The 17,997-nt window shown below is 40.1% G+C and overlaps 4 protein-coding genes across 4 annotated transcripts; 2 read left to right on the top strand and 2 right to left on the bottom strand.

The window, feature by feature from the left end:
- Positions 1 to 352: 352 nt before the first annotated feature.
- Positions 353 to 4,352, bottom strand: LOC148076398 (TATA-box-binding protein). Its single transcript, XM_087793647.1, has 9 exons — positions 4,228 to 4,352; positions 3,718 to 3,906; positions 3,353 to 3,506; positions 3,103 to 3,280; positions 2,918 to 3,005; positions 1,681 to 1,772; positions 1,402 to 1,569; positions 1,230 to 1,324; positions 353 to 969 (listed from the first exon to the last, which is right to left on the bottom strand). The coding sequence occupies exons 2-9, from the start codon at positions 3,760 to 3,762 to the stop codon at positions 890 to 892; spliced, it is 900 nt and encodes a 299-aa protein (XP_087649773.1). The 5' UTR covers positions 3,763 to 3,906; positions 4,228 to 4,352; the 3' UTR covers positions 353 to 889.
- Positions 4,345 to 6,231, top strand: psmc3 (proteasome 26S subunit, ATPase 3). Its single transcript, XM_087793646.1, has 2 exons — positions 4,345 to 5,313; positions 5,775 to 6,231. The coding sequence occupies exons 1-2, from the start codon at positions 4,372 to 4,374 to the stop codon at positions 6,111 to 6,113; spliced, it is 1,281 nt and encodes a 426-aa protein (XP_087649772.1). The 5' UTR covers positions 4,345 to 4,371; the 3' UTR covers positions 6,114 to 6,231.
- Positions 6,232 to 7,042: 811 nt separating this feature from the next.
- psmb1 (proteasome 20S subunit beta 1) lies at positions 7,043 to 9,302 on the top strand. The gene is made up of 6 exons (XM_087793010.1): positions 7,043 to 7,214; positions 7,500 to 7,607; positions 7,801 to 7,882; positions 8,455 to 8,584; positions 8,710 to 8,816; positions 8,879 to 9,302. Exons 1-6 carry the CDS (start codon positions 7,114 to 7,116, stop codon positions 9,062 to 9,064), a joined length of 714 nt encoding a protein of 237 aa, XP_087649136.1. The 5' UTR covers positions 7,043 to 7,113; the 3' UTR covers positions 9,065 to 9,302.
- Positions 9,303 to 9,398: 96 nt separating this feature from the next.
- Positions 9,399 to 17,760, bottom strand: phf10 (PHD finger protein 10). Its single transcript, XM_087793645.1, has 12 exons — positions 17,620 to 17,760; positions 16,934 to 17,043; positions 16,655 to 16,785; positions 16,466 to 16,549; positions 15,838 to 15,962; positions 15,600 to 15,749; positions 14,528 to 14,637; positions 14,318 to 14,450; positions 14,029 to 14,166; positions 11,174 to 11,282; positions 10,113 to 10,301; positions 9,399 to 10,025 (listed from the first exon to the last, which is right to left on the bottom strand). The coding sequence occupies exons 1-12, from the start codon at positions 17,689 to 17,691 to the stop codon at positions 9,931 to 9,933; spliced, it is 1,446 nt and encodes a 481-aa protein (XP_087649771.1). The 5' UTR covers positions 17,692 to 17,760; the 3' UTR covers positions 9,399 to 9,930.
- Positions 17,761 to 17,997: the final 237 nt, after the last annotated feature.

Below are 17,997 nucleotides of genomic sequence, written 5' to 3'. Positions count from 1 at the left end.
GCGCTGGACCTTTGAAGCTCATGAAAGCCACAAAAGAGTTCCAGTGACTGCACCGGTGAAACAAAACATGAGAGGCATCTCCAGAACTGATGCCGAGAATACTGTGGGCACGTTTGATTTGTCGCCTATCTGTAGTCGACTATGTGGACTGAAAATGACCATTTAAAAATCGTTTCCATCACTTAAACGTACAGAGATATGTTATCAGAGCGAGATGAAACTAATTGAACATCAAATATAATGTTAAAATGTCTACGTATTCATTTGATTCCTGTAGTTTTCGTTTTCATTTTGTGAACGTTTGTGTTGAAGGTTCCACACCAGACACCAGTGTAAGTAACAAGCATTCAAAAAGGTTTTCTTTCAAATCTGTATTTGCAACAACGACGGTCAAAACATTAATCCGTGTCACGGGCAGACTCTCCAGAGTGTCGTGTGGTTTAAAACCAGAAAAAAAATAAGAGCAGATAAGTCGTGTAGTAACTTAAATTTCAAACTCAAGTTTCAACTTGAGACACTCGTGAGAGACTCACCCTTTAAGTGATGCAGTTACAAAAAAAACAAAAAACTTCAATATTCAACATAAACTTTACAAATACAATATAAAAATATGAACCTTTTTGATTTAAGAGGATTCTTAATGAATCGTTTAAAATTCAACTGACACGCTAAACTAAGATAAAAGTTGAATGAAGTGAACATCATTAAAACCATGAGCAGGGGTTAGTAAAATACAAATGTAAATAAAAAGTAGAACGGTCTTTTCTTACAGTCGTATGTACAAGTGATAACATGAGTCTAAGAAGCGTTCTTCCCAGCACTCAGAGATTCAAGTGTCATCAAAAAAGAAGCACGGTTGGGGGGTGGGGGGGATTAAAGGTCGCCGGTTCTACGTCGTCTTTCGGAAACCCTTCAGAATTGGATAGATATTTTCAAACGCTTCGTAGATTTCTCCTCGGACCTTTGCACCTGAACAGGGAGACAAACACAACAAAACATTAGTGAACAATGGCTCATACAACGTCAAACAGCAACAACCACCTGTGGAGTTCTGTGCTCGAGTTGCATATTTGCAGCCGTCAAAGAGCATCGACTTGACAAAAACATACCGTTGACATGTGTTCATCGCCCTCTGGACCAACTTTTGTGCAACATTAGCCGACCACTTTACACCAATCAATCATCCTCTTGTCTTTCGATCAGTTGTCCATGAGTGCGGCAAAACTCACCTGTAAGTACAACCTTCCCAGAGACGAAGATGAGCAGAACAATTCTGGGCTTGATCATCCTGTAAATGAGTCCGGGAAACAGCTCGGGTTCGTAACTGTGAAGAGAGTTCACTGGGTTACTGGCCTGGTCTTTAACGATCAAATCAAACGGATGCACGGTTGAAGAACACACCTGCTAAACTGTTGATGTGTGAGCACCAGACCCTCCAGGCGGATGGGGAACTTCACGTCGCAGCTGCCCACCATGTTCTGGATCTTGAAATCTAAAAACTTGGCTGGGAATCCAAGTTTCTGTACCACACGGGCGTATTTTCTGGCTGCTAACCTCGACTGCTCCTCACTAGACGAGACAAAAAGAAAAGGAGGATAAACAACTAAATATTGTGAACATTGTAAACCATCATGTTTTCATTCTAAAAAACACTTTCTTTCAGTAAAAACATGACTTTACCTTTTGGCTCCGGTGCACACCATTTTCCCCGAGCTGAAGATGAGCGCCGTTGTCCTGGGCTCTCGTATTCTCATGATGACAGCAGCGAAACGCTAAAAGAAACTCAATTAAATTAAACTGCATTTTATTTGCGTTTTCAAGCATAACGTCTAGACCAGGGGGGCCCAACACGTCGTTCGAGATTTACTGGTCGATCGCGAGGCTGTTGCGAGTATATGGTGTGACATAATAAAATATGATAAAAGAATATAGAGATGAGAGCTCTGATTTGCTGCTCTGCATGTCAAATTGTTGTTGTGCCGATTGGTTGACGATTTGATTGACATGCTCGGCAGCCAATCTGAACTCCCCCCTCTTCCAGTGTACGCACGTCAAAGCTGGTTTCCCCTCATGCGATGACGTGATCGTAGATACATCCTTAAAAACACACTTATGTGAAGATTAATAAGTTACTGATTAACTGTTTTATTCTCATTAAACTTCATCTGAAGACGTTTTAAATAAGCCACTGGCGGTCTCTGTAAAAACAGTATTTTTCTTAATAACCATTTATGTAACATTTTACGGTTGTCTTAACTCATTTAGAAATGTAAAAAATTGACTAATATAAACTGTTAATGCACTTTAAATTCATGTTTCCTTTTCTTCTTTTTTTTCCTGATCGTGGAAAATCTCGGGTCTTGTGGATCATTTAAATATGATTGACATATTTAAATATGATTGACATATTTAAATGAGGGCATGGAAAGGAATTAACCCGTGTGAATTCTACGTTGATTGGGATGAACAAAGGAAAAGTGATTGGATTAGTGTCACGGACAGATTCAAACATCTGAATATTTTTAACATCATTTTCTGGGTTTGAGTGTACGATCGTTTTTAGTAAGAAATCAATGCTTCAATTCTGAGTACACGAGGCTCCTGATCTTGTCTGCAGTGGACGATGAGATTTTAACACAACAGGCTGACACTGAGCTTAAGGCCAGAGCTCATGGTTATGAAATTTTGAAAGTTACCCACAGAGGAAATGCATGCAAATACACTCCTTACTGACTGCACTAATTGACTCTACTTATTGATGCAAGTCAACATTTTTAAGAAGATTATTACATCCCCACATCCTTCAATCATGACACCCTTCAGTGCAGGTTATCTGTGTAAAGTATGTACTTATGTTGAGCAGATTTGATGAGCTTTTGGACTTGATCATTTCCTTACAAACGTAAAAATGACTCACCTTTGGGTTGTATTCTGCGTTCCTGGCTCTGAGCGCGATTGTCTTCAGGTCCAGTTTACAGCCCAGATTGACAGTAGACACAATATTTCTAGGTAAGGAAGATGAGAAACCAAAATACACAACATTAAAGGTAGACGTCCCAAGTTATGGAATTTCAGGACAAAGATCCAGTAGTTGTAACGCACTGCAACTGTGGAAGTATTCCGGAGCTTTCTGAGGCAGGCGTGGCTGGTGTGACGGGGGTCATGGGTGTCAGTGGGGTGTTATGGAGGGGGGTATTGCCAGGCAGTGCTGTGGTGGTTGTACCGGTAATATTCTGGGAATGGAAAAGTTGAGGGGTCTGGCCTGACGCCCCTGGAAGGACTGAAAAACAGGATAACTCATCAGTTTATGTGTAGGAATGTCTCCTGTGGCAAGTGTTAGAAGTAGAACTACCTGCGTTTGCTTGCTGGGCTTGTTGTTGCTGCTGTTGCCTCTGCTGCTCTTCCAGTATAGACAGACTGTTGGTATTTTGCACGGGTTGGGGTGTAAGGCCGGAGCCATATGGCATCATGGGACTAAAGATAGGCATGCCTGGAGTCATGGCACCCTATGAAAAACACATCACAAATCATTTAAAAAAATGTATCTTGATGCATTTTAAATCACATTATTTTTCCCTTACAACGTCATATTTGTTTAATAGCCGTTTTGTCAAAAACCTGAACATGCTATAAAACAAAACAAACATTTTAGGGTCTGGATTTGAACACATTTAATGAGAATAATCGTGTAATCATAGTAAAAATGTATCTTATCACCTGCGGAGACGCCTGGAAGGCCGGCATGCTGTTGTTCTGGTCCATCTTTGCACTTTTCTTTTGCCTTCGATGACTTTCAAAGGTATGAAGCTAACGTATGCAAGGAAGTCGCACTGACAGGATGAGCTAAACCAGTAAATATTTTGGAGGAAAACGCCGCTTCAGCTGCAGAATCCTCTTCCCTCCGACCTGCAGAAGCATAGAAACATAAGTTAGTAACACAAACTGTGCATCAGTGGCGCCAACGTACACACAGCGTTTCAACCATACAGGGATTCTTACATTTCACGTAAAGTCAAGTGACACAGAATCCCATCCACTCGCTTATTACACTTGTTTGTGCATTTTAAGTAAGATATTGAAGTTTTTATTATAAACGCATCTAGTGGCTAACAAGTCGCGCTAATGTTAGCATCGTCGACTGCTAGAACTCGGTCCAGCGGGAAAACCCCAAACTCTACTAAATATGCTCTGAAGTTAGTTAAAATGAATACACGTTTTTATTCTTACCTTTGAGCCAGGACCAGACACCAAGCGTATAAAACCAACGAGCGATTCTTAAATTCTTCGGTGTGACTGAGCGTCCTCCATATCCGGAAGAAGAAAGTTCAACTTCCGGCGTGTCACAGTTCACGGCAGACAGACGGAGCAAAGATGGCGCTGAGTGACAAGTCAGTTTGGGATGAAGTGGAAGATGGGATCGGGGAAGAAGTCCTTAAAATGTCCACGGACGAAATATCTCAGCGGACTCGACTGCTCGACAGCGAGATCAAGATCATGAAGAGCGAGGTGCTGCGGGTGACCCACGAACTACAAGCTATGAAGGATAAAATCAAGGAAAACACGGAGAAAATCAAAGTCAACAAAACGCTTCCGTATCTCGTGTCGAACGTGATCGAGCTGCTGGACGTGGATCCCAACGACCAGGAGGAGGACGGAGCGAACGTGGACCTGGATTCTCAGCGGAAAGGAAAGTGCGCCGTCATAAAGACGTCCACCCGGCAGACCTACTTCCTGCCGGTGATCGGGCTCGTGGACGCGGAGAAGCTGAAGCCCGGGGACCTGGTGGGGGTGAACAAGGACTCCTACCTGATCCTGGAGACTCTCCCCACCGAGTATGACTCCAGAGTCAAGGCCATGGAGGTGGACGAGCGGCCCACGGAACAATACAGCGACATCGGTGGACTGGACAAGCAGATCCAGGAGCTGGTGGAAGCCATTGTCCTGCCCATGAACCACAAGGAGAAGTTTGAGAACCTGGGTATCCAGCCACCCAAGGGAGTCCTGATGTACGGCCCCCCTGGTACCGGAAAGACCCTACTTGCCAGGGCTTGTGCCGCCCAGACCAAAGCTACCTTCCTGAAGCTGGCCGGTCCACAGTTGGTCCAGATGTTCATCGGCGATGGAGCCAAGCTGGTGAGGGATGCCTTCGCCCTGGCCAAAGAGAAAGCCCCTTCCATCATCTTCATCGACGAGCTGGACGCCATCGGAACCAAAAGATTCGACAGCGAGAAGGCTGGTGACAGAGAAGTGCAGAGGACCATGTTGGAGCTCCTCAACCAGCTGGATGGATTTCAGCCCAACATGCAGGTCAAGGTAATGGTTCAACACTTTTTTAATCATATTTTATTTTAAACATTATTTCCTATAATACAACCTATTTATTGTGGTGGTTTTTGCCAACTGTAGCCGGGGAGCAGGTCAGACGCATACACATGTTTTTACGACAGGATTGATCTTGAAAGACGTAGAAAAAGTTTCAGGCAGAGATGCAAGTCCATATGACCGGTAGTGACTGGTACTGGGGTTGTTTTTTCGTCCATAAAGGCAAAAAAACATACTGTTCGTCTGTAATATCCCTCTTGTTTTGAAGCTTTGACATGAGAAATTGTTCCGAAAAAAGGAAATGACTCTTAACTTTAAGCCTTTTTGTAGGAAACAAAATTAACTTTTATTCATTATGGTGAGGAGAAAATGGTGAAACTTTAATTATATGTGAACTATCACTTAAAAAAAATCCACAGAGCAACTAGATCTGATAATTTTCTTCGTTCCAGGTAATTGCCGCCACCAACAGGGTGGATATCTTGGACCCCGCTCTGCTCCGGTCAGGTCGTCTGGACAGGAAGATCGAGTTCCCCATGCCAAACGAAGAGGCCCGAGCTCGTATCATGCAGATTCATTCTCGCAAGATGAACGTCAGCCCGGATGTCAACTACGAGGAGCTGGCGCGCTGCACCGACGACTTCAACGGAGCCCAGTGCAAAGCCGTGTGCGTGGAGGCCGGAATGATCGCACTGCGTCGCGGAGCCACCGAGCTGAACCATGAAGATTACATGGAGGGAATCCTGGAGGTCCAAGCCAAGAAGAAGGCCAACCTGCAGTACTATGCCTGAGGACACTACCTGTGTCTGCCTGTTGTGTGTGTGAGCGAGTCTTTGACAAATACATTGTTGATTAAACACTTGTTACTATTGGATTCATAAAAAAACAAAATAAAATGTTTAAACTGTTTCCTTTGCTTTGTCTTTAGAACTTAAAGTCCCAAATATCTGAAGTTTACCTTTAGTGGCAACAAAACAATATTATTTTATATTGACTGACTTCAGTAGCTAGTGAAGGAAATCTAAAAAGTTTGCACTTGCAAGCAAGTAAACAAAAATAAATAAATAAGTTTAATAGAAGAAGCACTTCTCAGTATCTTAAACATGCACTTGTACATTAATTGACTCACAATTCTTCCCACAATGGGTAAATTTGAGTAGTCACAAAACAAAGATCAACACATACACATATAAAGACACTACACATGTAGATAACAGTAATAAAATAATTGAATAATACATTTCAAATAAATTAAACTCAATGATAAATACAATCATACTTATACTAACATTACAAGTTCACACTACAGTACAAAATACAAAAGTTGGTCAAGGGAGTTATAAACACAAATGAAAACATGTATTAAATCATTAGAAAGGATTGGTATGAAGTCATGAAATCCTAAAGGTAATTTAAAATGTATTAAAAGTTATAAGCCTACTGGTTTGTAGCAAGCTAACTTGCACTACATGGACTTTCATGTGATTTGTAATAACGTTATCTACAGTTTTTTTATTTGATCGAAACGCCATATTTCTCTATAAAATATAGTATTTTCAGTGATTGGATGAAGAATTAGGATTGTATGTAATATTGTGTATTTAGCCTTAATGTAAAAACTAAACCGAGAAAGTTTCGCTTCATCCAGCCGTGCAGCGTCGATGAGACCTACCACCAGAGGGGGCGCTCACCTAGAGTCTGATTAAATACAACAGTCAACGAAGAAGCGGCCATATTGGAATGAGACAGCGAGTTTAACTACTTCGTACAAATTCTCTCTGAAGCGACAAAATGCTTTCTTCTCAGAACTTTGGGGACAATGGCAAAATGAAAGACTACCACTACTCTGGACCGACTGAACATCGGTTCTCCCCGTACACGTTTAATGGAGGGTAAGCGACACATATCATGTGTATAACAGTTAGCATAGCAGCATGCTAACAAACCGGTGGACTGACACAAAACAATAATAACAAATGATTTAAATTAACCTCAACGGCCATTGATGTCTTTTTTAAACGACATATCTCGTTGTTGCTAAACGTATTCCTGTATTAACGCTAAGTTGCTCGTGTTTGTCTTTGCTGTGAAGATGTTTCGGTTTCGTATTTGTAGCCTCGGTTAGCATCGATGAAGAAGCAGCCATTGATTTGTCTAAACATTGTTGTTTTCTGCAGGACGGTGCTCGCTGTGGCCGGAGAAGACTTCGCTATCGTCGCCTCTGACACCAGACTCAGCGAAGGATATTCAATCCACAGCCGAGACTCTCCCAAGTGCTACAAGCTGTAAGTTTGCACTGTCATCCTGGTTCATTGTTGCTGTTCCACAGACCGTCACGATGTCATCTCCTCATGTTTTATATATTTAATTTAACCATCTTGTCGATATATTGGTATAAACGCATTATTTCATGTTTAATTTAATAATGTATTCATCATGTTGAATATGAATTCAAACACATCTGCTTTCATCTCATAGGACAGACACGACTGTTATTGGATGCAGTGGTTTCCATGGGGATTGTCTGACATTGACCAAAATCATCGACGCCAGGTTACAGGTTGGTTGACTTTTTGTTGAAATATAAACTCATTTCAAACTAAACTATTTGTAAGCAGATGGTCTGGTCAGAAGTCCACATATTGTTGCCCTTCTTCTCTTCAAATATTTTTCTAGTGATCCAGTATTCTACTGAACATGTAATCGATTACTCAGACAATTTCGCAAATACAAGGAAAAGTTGACATTTTACTTCAGTTTAACTGTTCCTTTGTACAGATAACCAGTTTTGTTTAACAACATGAATGGGAAAAAAAAAAGACTCTTTTAAGTGTTTATTAAGATAAGATGATACTCCTTGGTATAAGGAAGTAATTCACTTCAATTTAACTCTTATTTTTGTGTCGTTACATTTAAAAGCTTGCTGTAAAGGGATTTGAAAGATATTTAAGGAGGTAACTTTGACAGCTGTAATTTGAAATAACCAGACTGCAATATTATGTTTTTTTGTTATTGAGTATTTGAGTAATTAAAGTGTTCGTTTCTACTTTCTGCTATTGAGGTACATCTTTAGAATTGAGTTGAGAATGGAGAAAACGTTGTTAATTGACTGGATTTTTTTTCTTTCTTCAGATGTACAAACATTCAAACAACAAGAGGATGAACAGCGGAGCCATCGCAGCAATGTTGTCCACCATCCTGTACGGAAGAAGGTTCTTCCCCTACTATGTCTACAACATCATTGGCGGTCTAGATGAACATGGTGAGTCATTTGAAACACTCTACAGTTGATCTCACTGATGGTTTCTTGTCCTCACTTAAATCTCACAATTTAGTGTCCATGAGTTTAAAAAGAACTGTTAATTTAGAACGAATTCTGTCGCACAGGCAAGGGGGCCGTGTACAGCTTTGACCCAGTGGGCTCTTACCAGAGGGACACGTACAAGGCCGGAGGATCCGCCAGTGCCATGTTGCAACCGCTGCTGGACAACCAGGTATGTCTCTCAAAAAACACGCCAACACTTTCATGTCTGACTCCACGTTGTTTTCCCTCCAGATCGGGTTCAAGAACATGGAGGGGGTTGAGCAGATCCCTTTGAGCCGCGACAAGGCCGTCCAGCTGGTCAAGGATGTTTTCATCTCGGCTGCGGAGAGAGACGTCTACACCGGAGACGCTCTCAAGATCTGCATCGTCACCAAAGAGGGCATCGAAGAGCAGACGCTACCACTGAGGAAGGACTGAAGATTGTTCCTTAGATCTTTGTTTCCTTCTGTCTCACGATAATAATCCCAGAGTGTTGGTTGAGAAATAGATTTTTTCCAAAAGCTTCATTTCTATCATCTGTTGCTTCAGATCTACATGGTGATTATTCTTTTACAGGTGAACAGATTCTTGGTCAGCACTCAGATGGTCCCTGATATTAGGAAGTTTGCTCAGTACTTCTTTATACATTCTTAATAAATATGAACAATTCTGTTAAGTATTGCTGTTTTTTTTTTTTAATGCTTTAAGATTATTTTCCTCTGCAGTTAAACATATCAAGGGCTTTTGAATATCTCTGTCAAACAAAGACACATTTGTATTCAAAAAGATTTTATTACAAATGTAACAAACGATTCAGCTTCAGTGACTTTGACCTGAAATGATTTTAACCAAAGATTGATGATTCAAGCTAAAAGGTTAAGTATGTGTCAGTGGACAACAACGACCCCAGAACAGATTCTTTCCTGAACAACTCGCACGCAGAATATTTTCCGAGTAGTTTGACAAAAGCATCATATCATGAGCTCAGTGGAAGCTGCCAACAATCTGTAGTCATTCACCTGATCGACAGACGAATGACGTGATTCCATAAATGTTCTCTGCAGATGGAATATTAACAATAAAAAACATTTAAATTACCTCTTGTAGAAACAACAGAGGTAGTAGCACATCAGATATTTTAGTACCTAAAAATCAAGTTTAGTTAAGGATTATGGATTAATTGACGATCTTCCAGAAACTTATGCAGCCTCACGGTCACATCTCAAAGGTTTGACACGTGCGTCCCAGGTGGTCATAATGTAATGGTCGATGGTGCTGATAGAAGCATCTTTGTGCGTCGGAGGTCACTTCTGAGCCGACTTGGTCTTCTTGGGTGTTTTGGCTCCTCCCTTCTTTGGCGTGTTGAAATCTTTGTCGCACACTTCACACACCCAGTGACCTGAGGAGACGAACCGCGGATGTTCAAGCTGCTGAGGAACACAAATGTGTGTGTGTGTGTGTGTGTGCGTATGTGTGTGTTGTGTACCTGTAGGAATCGAGTCCATGCCCACGCAGAAGGTGTGATAACCGCGGTCACACTTGTCGCAGAACATCATCTCGTCCTCGTGGTGCGGCTGCTGGCACACGGTGCACGTCTTACACTCCATGCACTGCCAGCGGTACGTCTGGATCACACCGATCAGCTGCTGACTCATGTCCAGGCAGGATGGGTGGCCTGAGGACAACCAAGTGTTCACTCACTCTCAGAAGACCCTATCGTTCTGGGATGGTCTACATCAGACCTGTCACACACTGTCATGCTAGAGGCCGAAATATTAAAAACTGTGAAGTTAAACTCTTCTATCAATACACTGATCTAATATGATATTTTTTTTCTACTATTTTTATTTTAGTTCTGTCATGTTACCATTTTAATTAAGTGCGATAGTGAATATTTGCATGCATTATTATTATTCTGTGACATTTAATTGTTGTTTTGCATTTAAAATTCTGGCTGCTAGATGGCAGCAGTCATTACGTCCTCTGCAGCTAAAATAACAATTAAACCCTGTGAGATCTCGGTGATGACTGAGGACGAGAGGATACAATCGACTCCAGCAGCTTTTAAAGCTGATGTTTGGACATATTTTGGTTTCAAAACAAATGAAAGCATTTACAACTTCGTCAAGAGTCATGTGGTCTGTAAATAGACTAATAGTACTTGGACAATACTACAAATATATTCTTGTTCCTACAGTATCATAATTTGTTGGCCCTGTATCATGATATGCAACATATCTCCAGATTCTTTAGTGTTGACATTTATCAACTTTCTGATACTTTGTAGATTGTAGATAAGCTATTTTTAAGTGAATATAAAACAACAAAATAAATAGATTTAAAGCTCTTGTGGGCCACATCAAATAACTATTGGGCCAGGTTCGGCCCACGGGCCGGTGTTCGACAGGTGTCGTCTAGAATCGTGGAAAGATGATGTCACATCCTGCCTCTATGACTCGAGATAATGAGGAGATAAGAGGCGAACCTTTGGAGGAGAGCTCCTTGAGAGGTGGAGAGTCCTTGAGAAGAAGGTGGAGTCAGACTCACCGCTGTTGTCGCACTGGGAGCAGTGAATCAGAGCCTCTGGTTTCCCTCTCCTGTTGGACTCTTTACCCTTCTGGCAAATGCCACACATAGCATGTGGAATGACCTTAGGCTGCAAGGCAGAATAATGCTATAAAAGCAGAACCAACAACATCTCGGGGTCGCTGCTAGGAAGTTGCAACGGTCATGAACTCTCATGTTAACTCACTTGAAGCATCTTAAATGTTTTACTAACATGCATTTTGAGTCACCTTTAATTTAGCGTTTACTTTGGAAAGAGTTACAGAGACACTTGTTAATCCAGGAAGCCACAGAGACAGAAAAGTGTCACCCAGAGGGACGGTAGATGAAAGTATCCTTCAATAAACCGTGAAGTTGTCGATGACTAAACATGAGAAAAGATGATAAAATACTGTTGAGGAAAGACAGCAGCAGGAAAAGGAAATGAGAGAAGAAACGTTGAGCTCTGGAGTAATTTTTAAACCCGATTAAATTTTCTTTCCGTCTTATTCCCATACGAGGTCTTAGGCTGGAGAATATCCCAGCTACATAGGGGCGCAAGGTGGGGAACACCCTGAACAAGTTGCACAGACAATTTAGAATGACCAATCAACCTCTGTGTGTTTTTGGACTGTGGGAAGAAACTTGAGTGTCCAGGGGGAACTGAAGCAAGCACGAGGAGAACATGCATATAAAAGGAGATTCACTCTGAGAGTTGCCTCAAGGACGAGAACCTACGACCTAACCACTACAATGTTTCTGACTAGTGATTTTAACAATAATAAGCTGAAATTGTTATTTGCTAAAACAATAGTGTTTTGGAGAAACTGGACGAGCCAACTGTTGCCAGTTTGTACAGACTGGATTTGAGTGTGTACTGTTGTGACATTTATAAACTTTGTCGTACATTTCAGATGCTGGAGGAGCTCAGAGCAGAAATAAGCAGGACTCTACACTTCAGTCGCATCACCACACAAAGTTGAATTAGTAAGAAAACTTCAGCAAAAGTTAAGTTCAGGTGAAGAAAAAGACAAGTCGATAGAAAACTAGCTCAGAGAAGTTTGAAGCACAAAAACAAATGTTCTGCACTTTCTAAAAGAAAAAAAACATGTTGATATTCACTTTTTAAACAGCAATTGACAATTCAGTTGCATTGTTGTCATATTTTTTATTTAAACGCTTATATATATATAAATGTGTAACACACATGCAACATGTTCACAGGAAAACATACTTCAATTAAAGTCGCTGTGATCATATGATGAACAGTCAAACGAGTTCACAGTAACTAACTGTAAATGCTAAATCTACTTTGTCAACTCAAAGAAACAGATTTTATTTCAAACACTGATGTTAGTTATTGCATTTCATGAAGAGCTGCATCAAAATCAGCTGTAGAGTAGAATCTATGTGTGGAACCAAAAGATCGTGTCCTCACAGGAACTGTGTTGATTCAACTGATATTTGACTCGACTTGAACAAACTATTACCACTCGTCTCACCAAAATACAAATGTCCTCACAAGACGTTACCTTCTGCTGCTGCTCTACATGTCTGAAGACTTCTCTTCTCAAACTAGTCCTTCTGCAAACACTCTTCACTTCTGTGGTCGTAAGCCTGAGCAACATGAACAGATTGATCGATGCCTTGTCACAACGCCACTAGTTTTGTCAACGTTAATTGTTCCATAAAGTACTATCTAAAGGTGATATTTGGATTTTCTGCTGAGCATAAATATAATAATAAACATGATAATAATTAAGATATTTATAATATAATAATTACATGTAAAATATTAAGAGGAAAAAAGCTTTGGATGTTTCTAATACGAAACACATTTGTTGGTTATTTTTAAGTAATTAAAAAATAATTATAAACCTAAAATCTTTACAGTTTTATATAATTTAAAAAGTGCTTAAATGAAAACTATTCTAATATGTTTTTAGTTGAGCTTGTGGCCATAAATGTGGTTAATTTTGTGTAGAAACAGTAGCACTATTTTAACCTGTCATGAGATTTATATTTATTCCCTCCAAGTCTAGGCTCGCAGAAGCGTGGCTGCATGTTTGCAATGAGATCTCACCAGCGTGGATGCAAACTTTAATATAAAGACCTCCGACCTCCAAACAGAAGAGTTACACTCGCCTAGCAACCATTTACGACAACACACACTCTTTGCTGCCACAGCAGTAAAGATCTAGTGACTGTGAGGAGGCATTAGTTTCAGATAATTTGAACAAAACTCTGTTTACCTTTCACTGACAGTGTAGTGACAATTACCTCAATAATGACATACTAATACAGTAAATTCAGCTCAGATAAAACCAAGTATTCAATAGTAAAGTTCAGCCTACTTTATATATATATATATATCTTTATGTGTATATATGCAGTTATAAATGTTAAAAAATATCTTAACAACTATGTTCTAGTAACCACCACCATGTGGTTTTAAATGTCTCAGGTAACATCAAAAACAAAAAGTAACAGCCAAAACATCCAATAACTTGTCTTGGAAAAATATTCTTGACAAGTGAGGACACACAGGAGGTAAGCGAAGACGCTGAAGTCCAGTTTTTGTGGCTGAAAAAACACCAAAAAAGTTTTTTAAAGAAATCCTTCGAAAAGGTCTTATTGCTCAGAGTCTGGAAGAAAGTCTGATTCGTCACAAAAGGTGTATTTGAGTGTGTGTAGTTCCAGCTGAGGAGCTGTCAGTCTGTTGAAGAACAGAGTGAAGGACAGTGGGAGGGGTGGCAGATGGATGGATTGAGGGAGTGGTGCGAGTAGAAAGAAGAGGAGGGGTAGAAAAAGTGCTGCTGCTGTCGCTGAAGGAGATTTCAGGTGGATTTGTCTTCTACCTTGTACCCGGGAGTGGCTCTGTGGGAGGAAGAGTTGCGGTCTTTGGCGGGCGTCCGGTCTTTAACTTTGGACTTGTGGCTCTGTGAACCTGCTCCCTCCTGACTCTCCACGTCCGAAGTGTTTCCTGAAGAACTGTCCTGTACAAGCAGAGGAGTGTTGTTGATGAGGAGTTAACGCTTTAAACAAAGCATCAAAACGAACTCAAGTTCTAAAAGAACATTCCGGTGAGAGACAGAACACGGTGGTGTCTAGAGCACCAGAGCACCAACACAAAGCCTGTCAGCATACCGATGAGTTCTTGTTCTTCTTATCATCGTCATCCGAGTCTGGCTCCGAGTCCAGTGCGGGGAGCTCTGGGTCCAGCGGAGGCTCGAACAGAGCTGTGTTCAACGGAAGGTACCGGAGTTCGTTCGGCGAGTACCTGGCGAGGACACGACAAACGTCAGAGACGACACGTGAAAAGAGGGGGTCATTTAATATAGTGTATGTTGTTTATACCTCTTGTAGTAGTCCTGGAACTGACCCGGGATGAGAGCTACTGGGTAAGGTCCGGATTTGGTCATTTCTGGAGCAAGAACCTTGAACCTGCCCTGAGGAACCTGGATGATCTAGAACGAAGCATATATATATAATGATGCGACATTTGAAGAGACGATGGGAGAAGAAACAGCTCAGGTCCTTTCATGAGGGAGTGAGATTGTTAGGGCTTCATAAAGAACTGTTGTGAGACTAGTTGATTTGAAACACGACAGGGTTTTAATCTGCTTTCATGTCGATTCATTTGTAATTTTTATTCATCATTTTGATACAAATTTAGCTAAGTAAAATTTAATTTATTAGAATATTAGAACCTTTGGCTTAAAAAATACACATGTAATATAAAGAATATATTTATTTTCACTCTGCATGGAATTTCGTCAGTATTATTTTGGGGATCGATTGTATGTATATTATTGGGTGTAAGTAAGTTAGCTTTATTTGTAAAGCAGCTTTTTCAGAACAGTGTCACAAAGCGCTTTAACAACAAAACAATACTCAAAACACATACATATTTAAAATCGTATCAGTGGCTGTGCTGGGTGAGTTCAGGCGAGAAGCATCAACAGAACAGTTTGGAGTTTTCTCAACAAATGGGGGCAAAGAATATTTCTACCAAATAGATATTTTGTCTTCTGTCAAATAAACAACTCTCCCTAACACAATCCATCTAATCCACTGACCAGATCTTAGGACCATTAGGTTAAGTTGCAATATTTATTGTTGTCGTTCGACTAAGAGGCTCCATTAAATATTCTTTTTTATACAACTTTATTTTTGTGTTTAATATAATTTTAAAACGTTAATAGTCACGGTTTATGTCAAAACCAGTCCATCTTTTATTGTAACAACTATTGACTCCCATCCCAGGTATTATGACTGTTTTAACAATCTTGGCAGTATTAATAACATATTATACACATTTTCATTCATGATATTAAACTTTGGGATGAAGGATATGCTTCTTCTGACAACAGCTGTTAAAAATTTCTGTTTGTCTGTAGTGAACTCATTCAGAAGTTGTGTCTCTTACATGTGTTTGCAGGTCAAAGTATGCTCTCCTCTCTTCCATCCGCTCTCTGTTGAAGTTGCTGTTAAACTCCGCGGCCTTCTTCGCTGCCTTCTTGATGTACTCCGGGACCTTGCTGGCCTCGACCTTCTGAGGATTTTGCTGCTGCATTTGCTACACATCAGGCAGACAGTGAGAGACAAGTGAGGGGAAAATTAACCAATTTAAACCTACTTGTTAAAGTATACAAGTGTGAACTTACAGAATACTCTTTCGCTATTCTCAATCGCTCTCGCTCTTGCAGTATGACGGAGTACTCGGAATGTTTGATAGGATACTCCTTGATCATCAGATCTATCACCTCGTCGCTGCGCAGAGCGGTCAGGCCTATATTCAAAACAAGTCATGAAATTATACCATGAGGTCAACATTACAAAAGAATGAAGGTTACATTTGTGTCTAAAAGTTTTGATACATACATTTAAATCTTTGCCAACATCATTCATATATTGCTATAGAATTGATAGATTTATAGAACAGTAAAAACATATCTTCAATATAAAAGTAACAAACATCAAAGAAGTTCACAGAATGATGTCACCTTGCCAAATTCTTTCTTTACACTTGCTGACACAATACTTTGGTGTACAGTTCACCAGTTGATTGTCTCACATGTTTTTAGACTCATAAAGAGTCTATTCATTTATCATGTTCACATTAAGGACGGCATGTACGAGGAGAAAGTATGACCAACAATAAGGTAAAGCTTGATAGACACAACGTGGAATATATAGTAAACTGTATTAATAACTTTTGAAATTTTAACCCCCTTAAGTCTTTAAAATATAATGTCAAAATACGTGTTTTCAAGCGCTTGGATTAAATCTTACCAAGTGTGCATTGTGTCTCTGTGATGACATTTTGCTCTCGTAAATAAAGCTTCTCCTTGTGTGAAAGATCCCTCCTCTCCATGTCTGCAGAAAATTACACAAAAACATCTTTATTACTATTACTATTTGATAACTTCAAAAGAGAAACTTTAAATACAGTCATGACACGTCAAAAAGACAAATCTTCACCTGGATACTTTCTCTTAAAGGATGTGACTCCCAGATACTCGCTGACCTGTTCTTGCAACATGTAATACTCTCCCGTATCATCGGGGGGCCACTTGTACTCCGTCAGGTTCTCGGCTGGAAAATAGGTCAGACTGGAAGACATTTGGGGAAAAGAACTATCAATATTAATATCCTATTACTGGTAATGATAAATTATTTCATAGTTAATGTGAATTGAATTTTTAATTATTAATGTTAATTAAATACTTCTGAGTGTTGCACATCATCAAATAAACCCACCCGAGATCTTGGCTGGATGTGTCGCAGCTTCGGGAACTATCGCCCGATCCCATTCTCCTCCGCTTAAGAGGCTGGCTCCCATCGTTGGACACTTCTTCTATTAGATCATCCTGCAAATTAAAACAAAACTTGCATTCAAATAACATAATATCACATACATTTTACCTGAATATCATAAATTTGCTGTTTATGAATGTTCATACTTTTTGTTAGTTGTGTCAATAAAACACAAATAGACCTCCAGAGGGATCAATAGATACTTAGTATATAACTTTATTGATCCCTCAGGAGGTCTCCTTTGGGAAATTGTTTAATAAAGTCTATCTATCTATATATATCCATCCATCCATCCATCTATGCGTCTATCTATTTATTTATTTCCTGCACAACAAGGTTGAAAGCTAATCAAAATAAAATGTATTATTATTACTTGATCCATATCCTGCACTATGTCAATACAACATCGTATATTAAATTTATGATTTTTATCCAATTTAAGACAGGATAACGCTTATTAAACTTACTGAATTCCTAGTTGAAAGTAAACCTTAGGAACCAACAGAAAGGTGAACGACAACACGATAGTAAACAAAGAGGCGATGCATTCAGGGGGTAATCCGTCGATGCTAACTAGCTGGGGGCCAAATAATAATAAAAAACATCGCTTTGCAGCGAAAAGAGGTTACCTTAACAGACTGAGCTCCGGGGGTAGCAGGGTTGCTGTCACAGGGCGGTCTAACCGGGAGAACAGTAGCCATATTACAATAACAAATGTATTTGCCTTATTAGCTTTGCTACAGCAACCGCTCTCTTTACTCTTCTTCTTTCTCAAACGTTCTATGTCATCGTATATCTGAACTGGGATGCTGCCATCTACTGTTCGACAAAGTGTAGCACAATTTCCGTCCATCATGCTTTTTTTTCCCCCTTTTTGAGTTTATGGTCATGATAATAGTCCTAATCAATTTTTCACTCAATGTCTAAACCTTTGAATGTTTATAAAAAGTATCGCATATCATTACTTTAGATTTTCGAGGGAAGTTTGTGCTGCCAATGGTCGCTTC

This window comes from Callionymus lyra, chromosome 6 (genome assembly GCF_982586985.1).
Source record: "Callionymus lyra chromosome 6, fCalLyr1.hap1.1, whole genome shotgun sequence".
NCBI lineage: Eukaryota > Metazoa > Chordata > Actinopteri > Syngnathiformes > Callionymidae > Callionymus > Callionymus lyra.
Note: the sequence above shows the minus strand (reverse complement) of the source record. Positions and strands in the feature narration are given on the sequence as shown.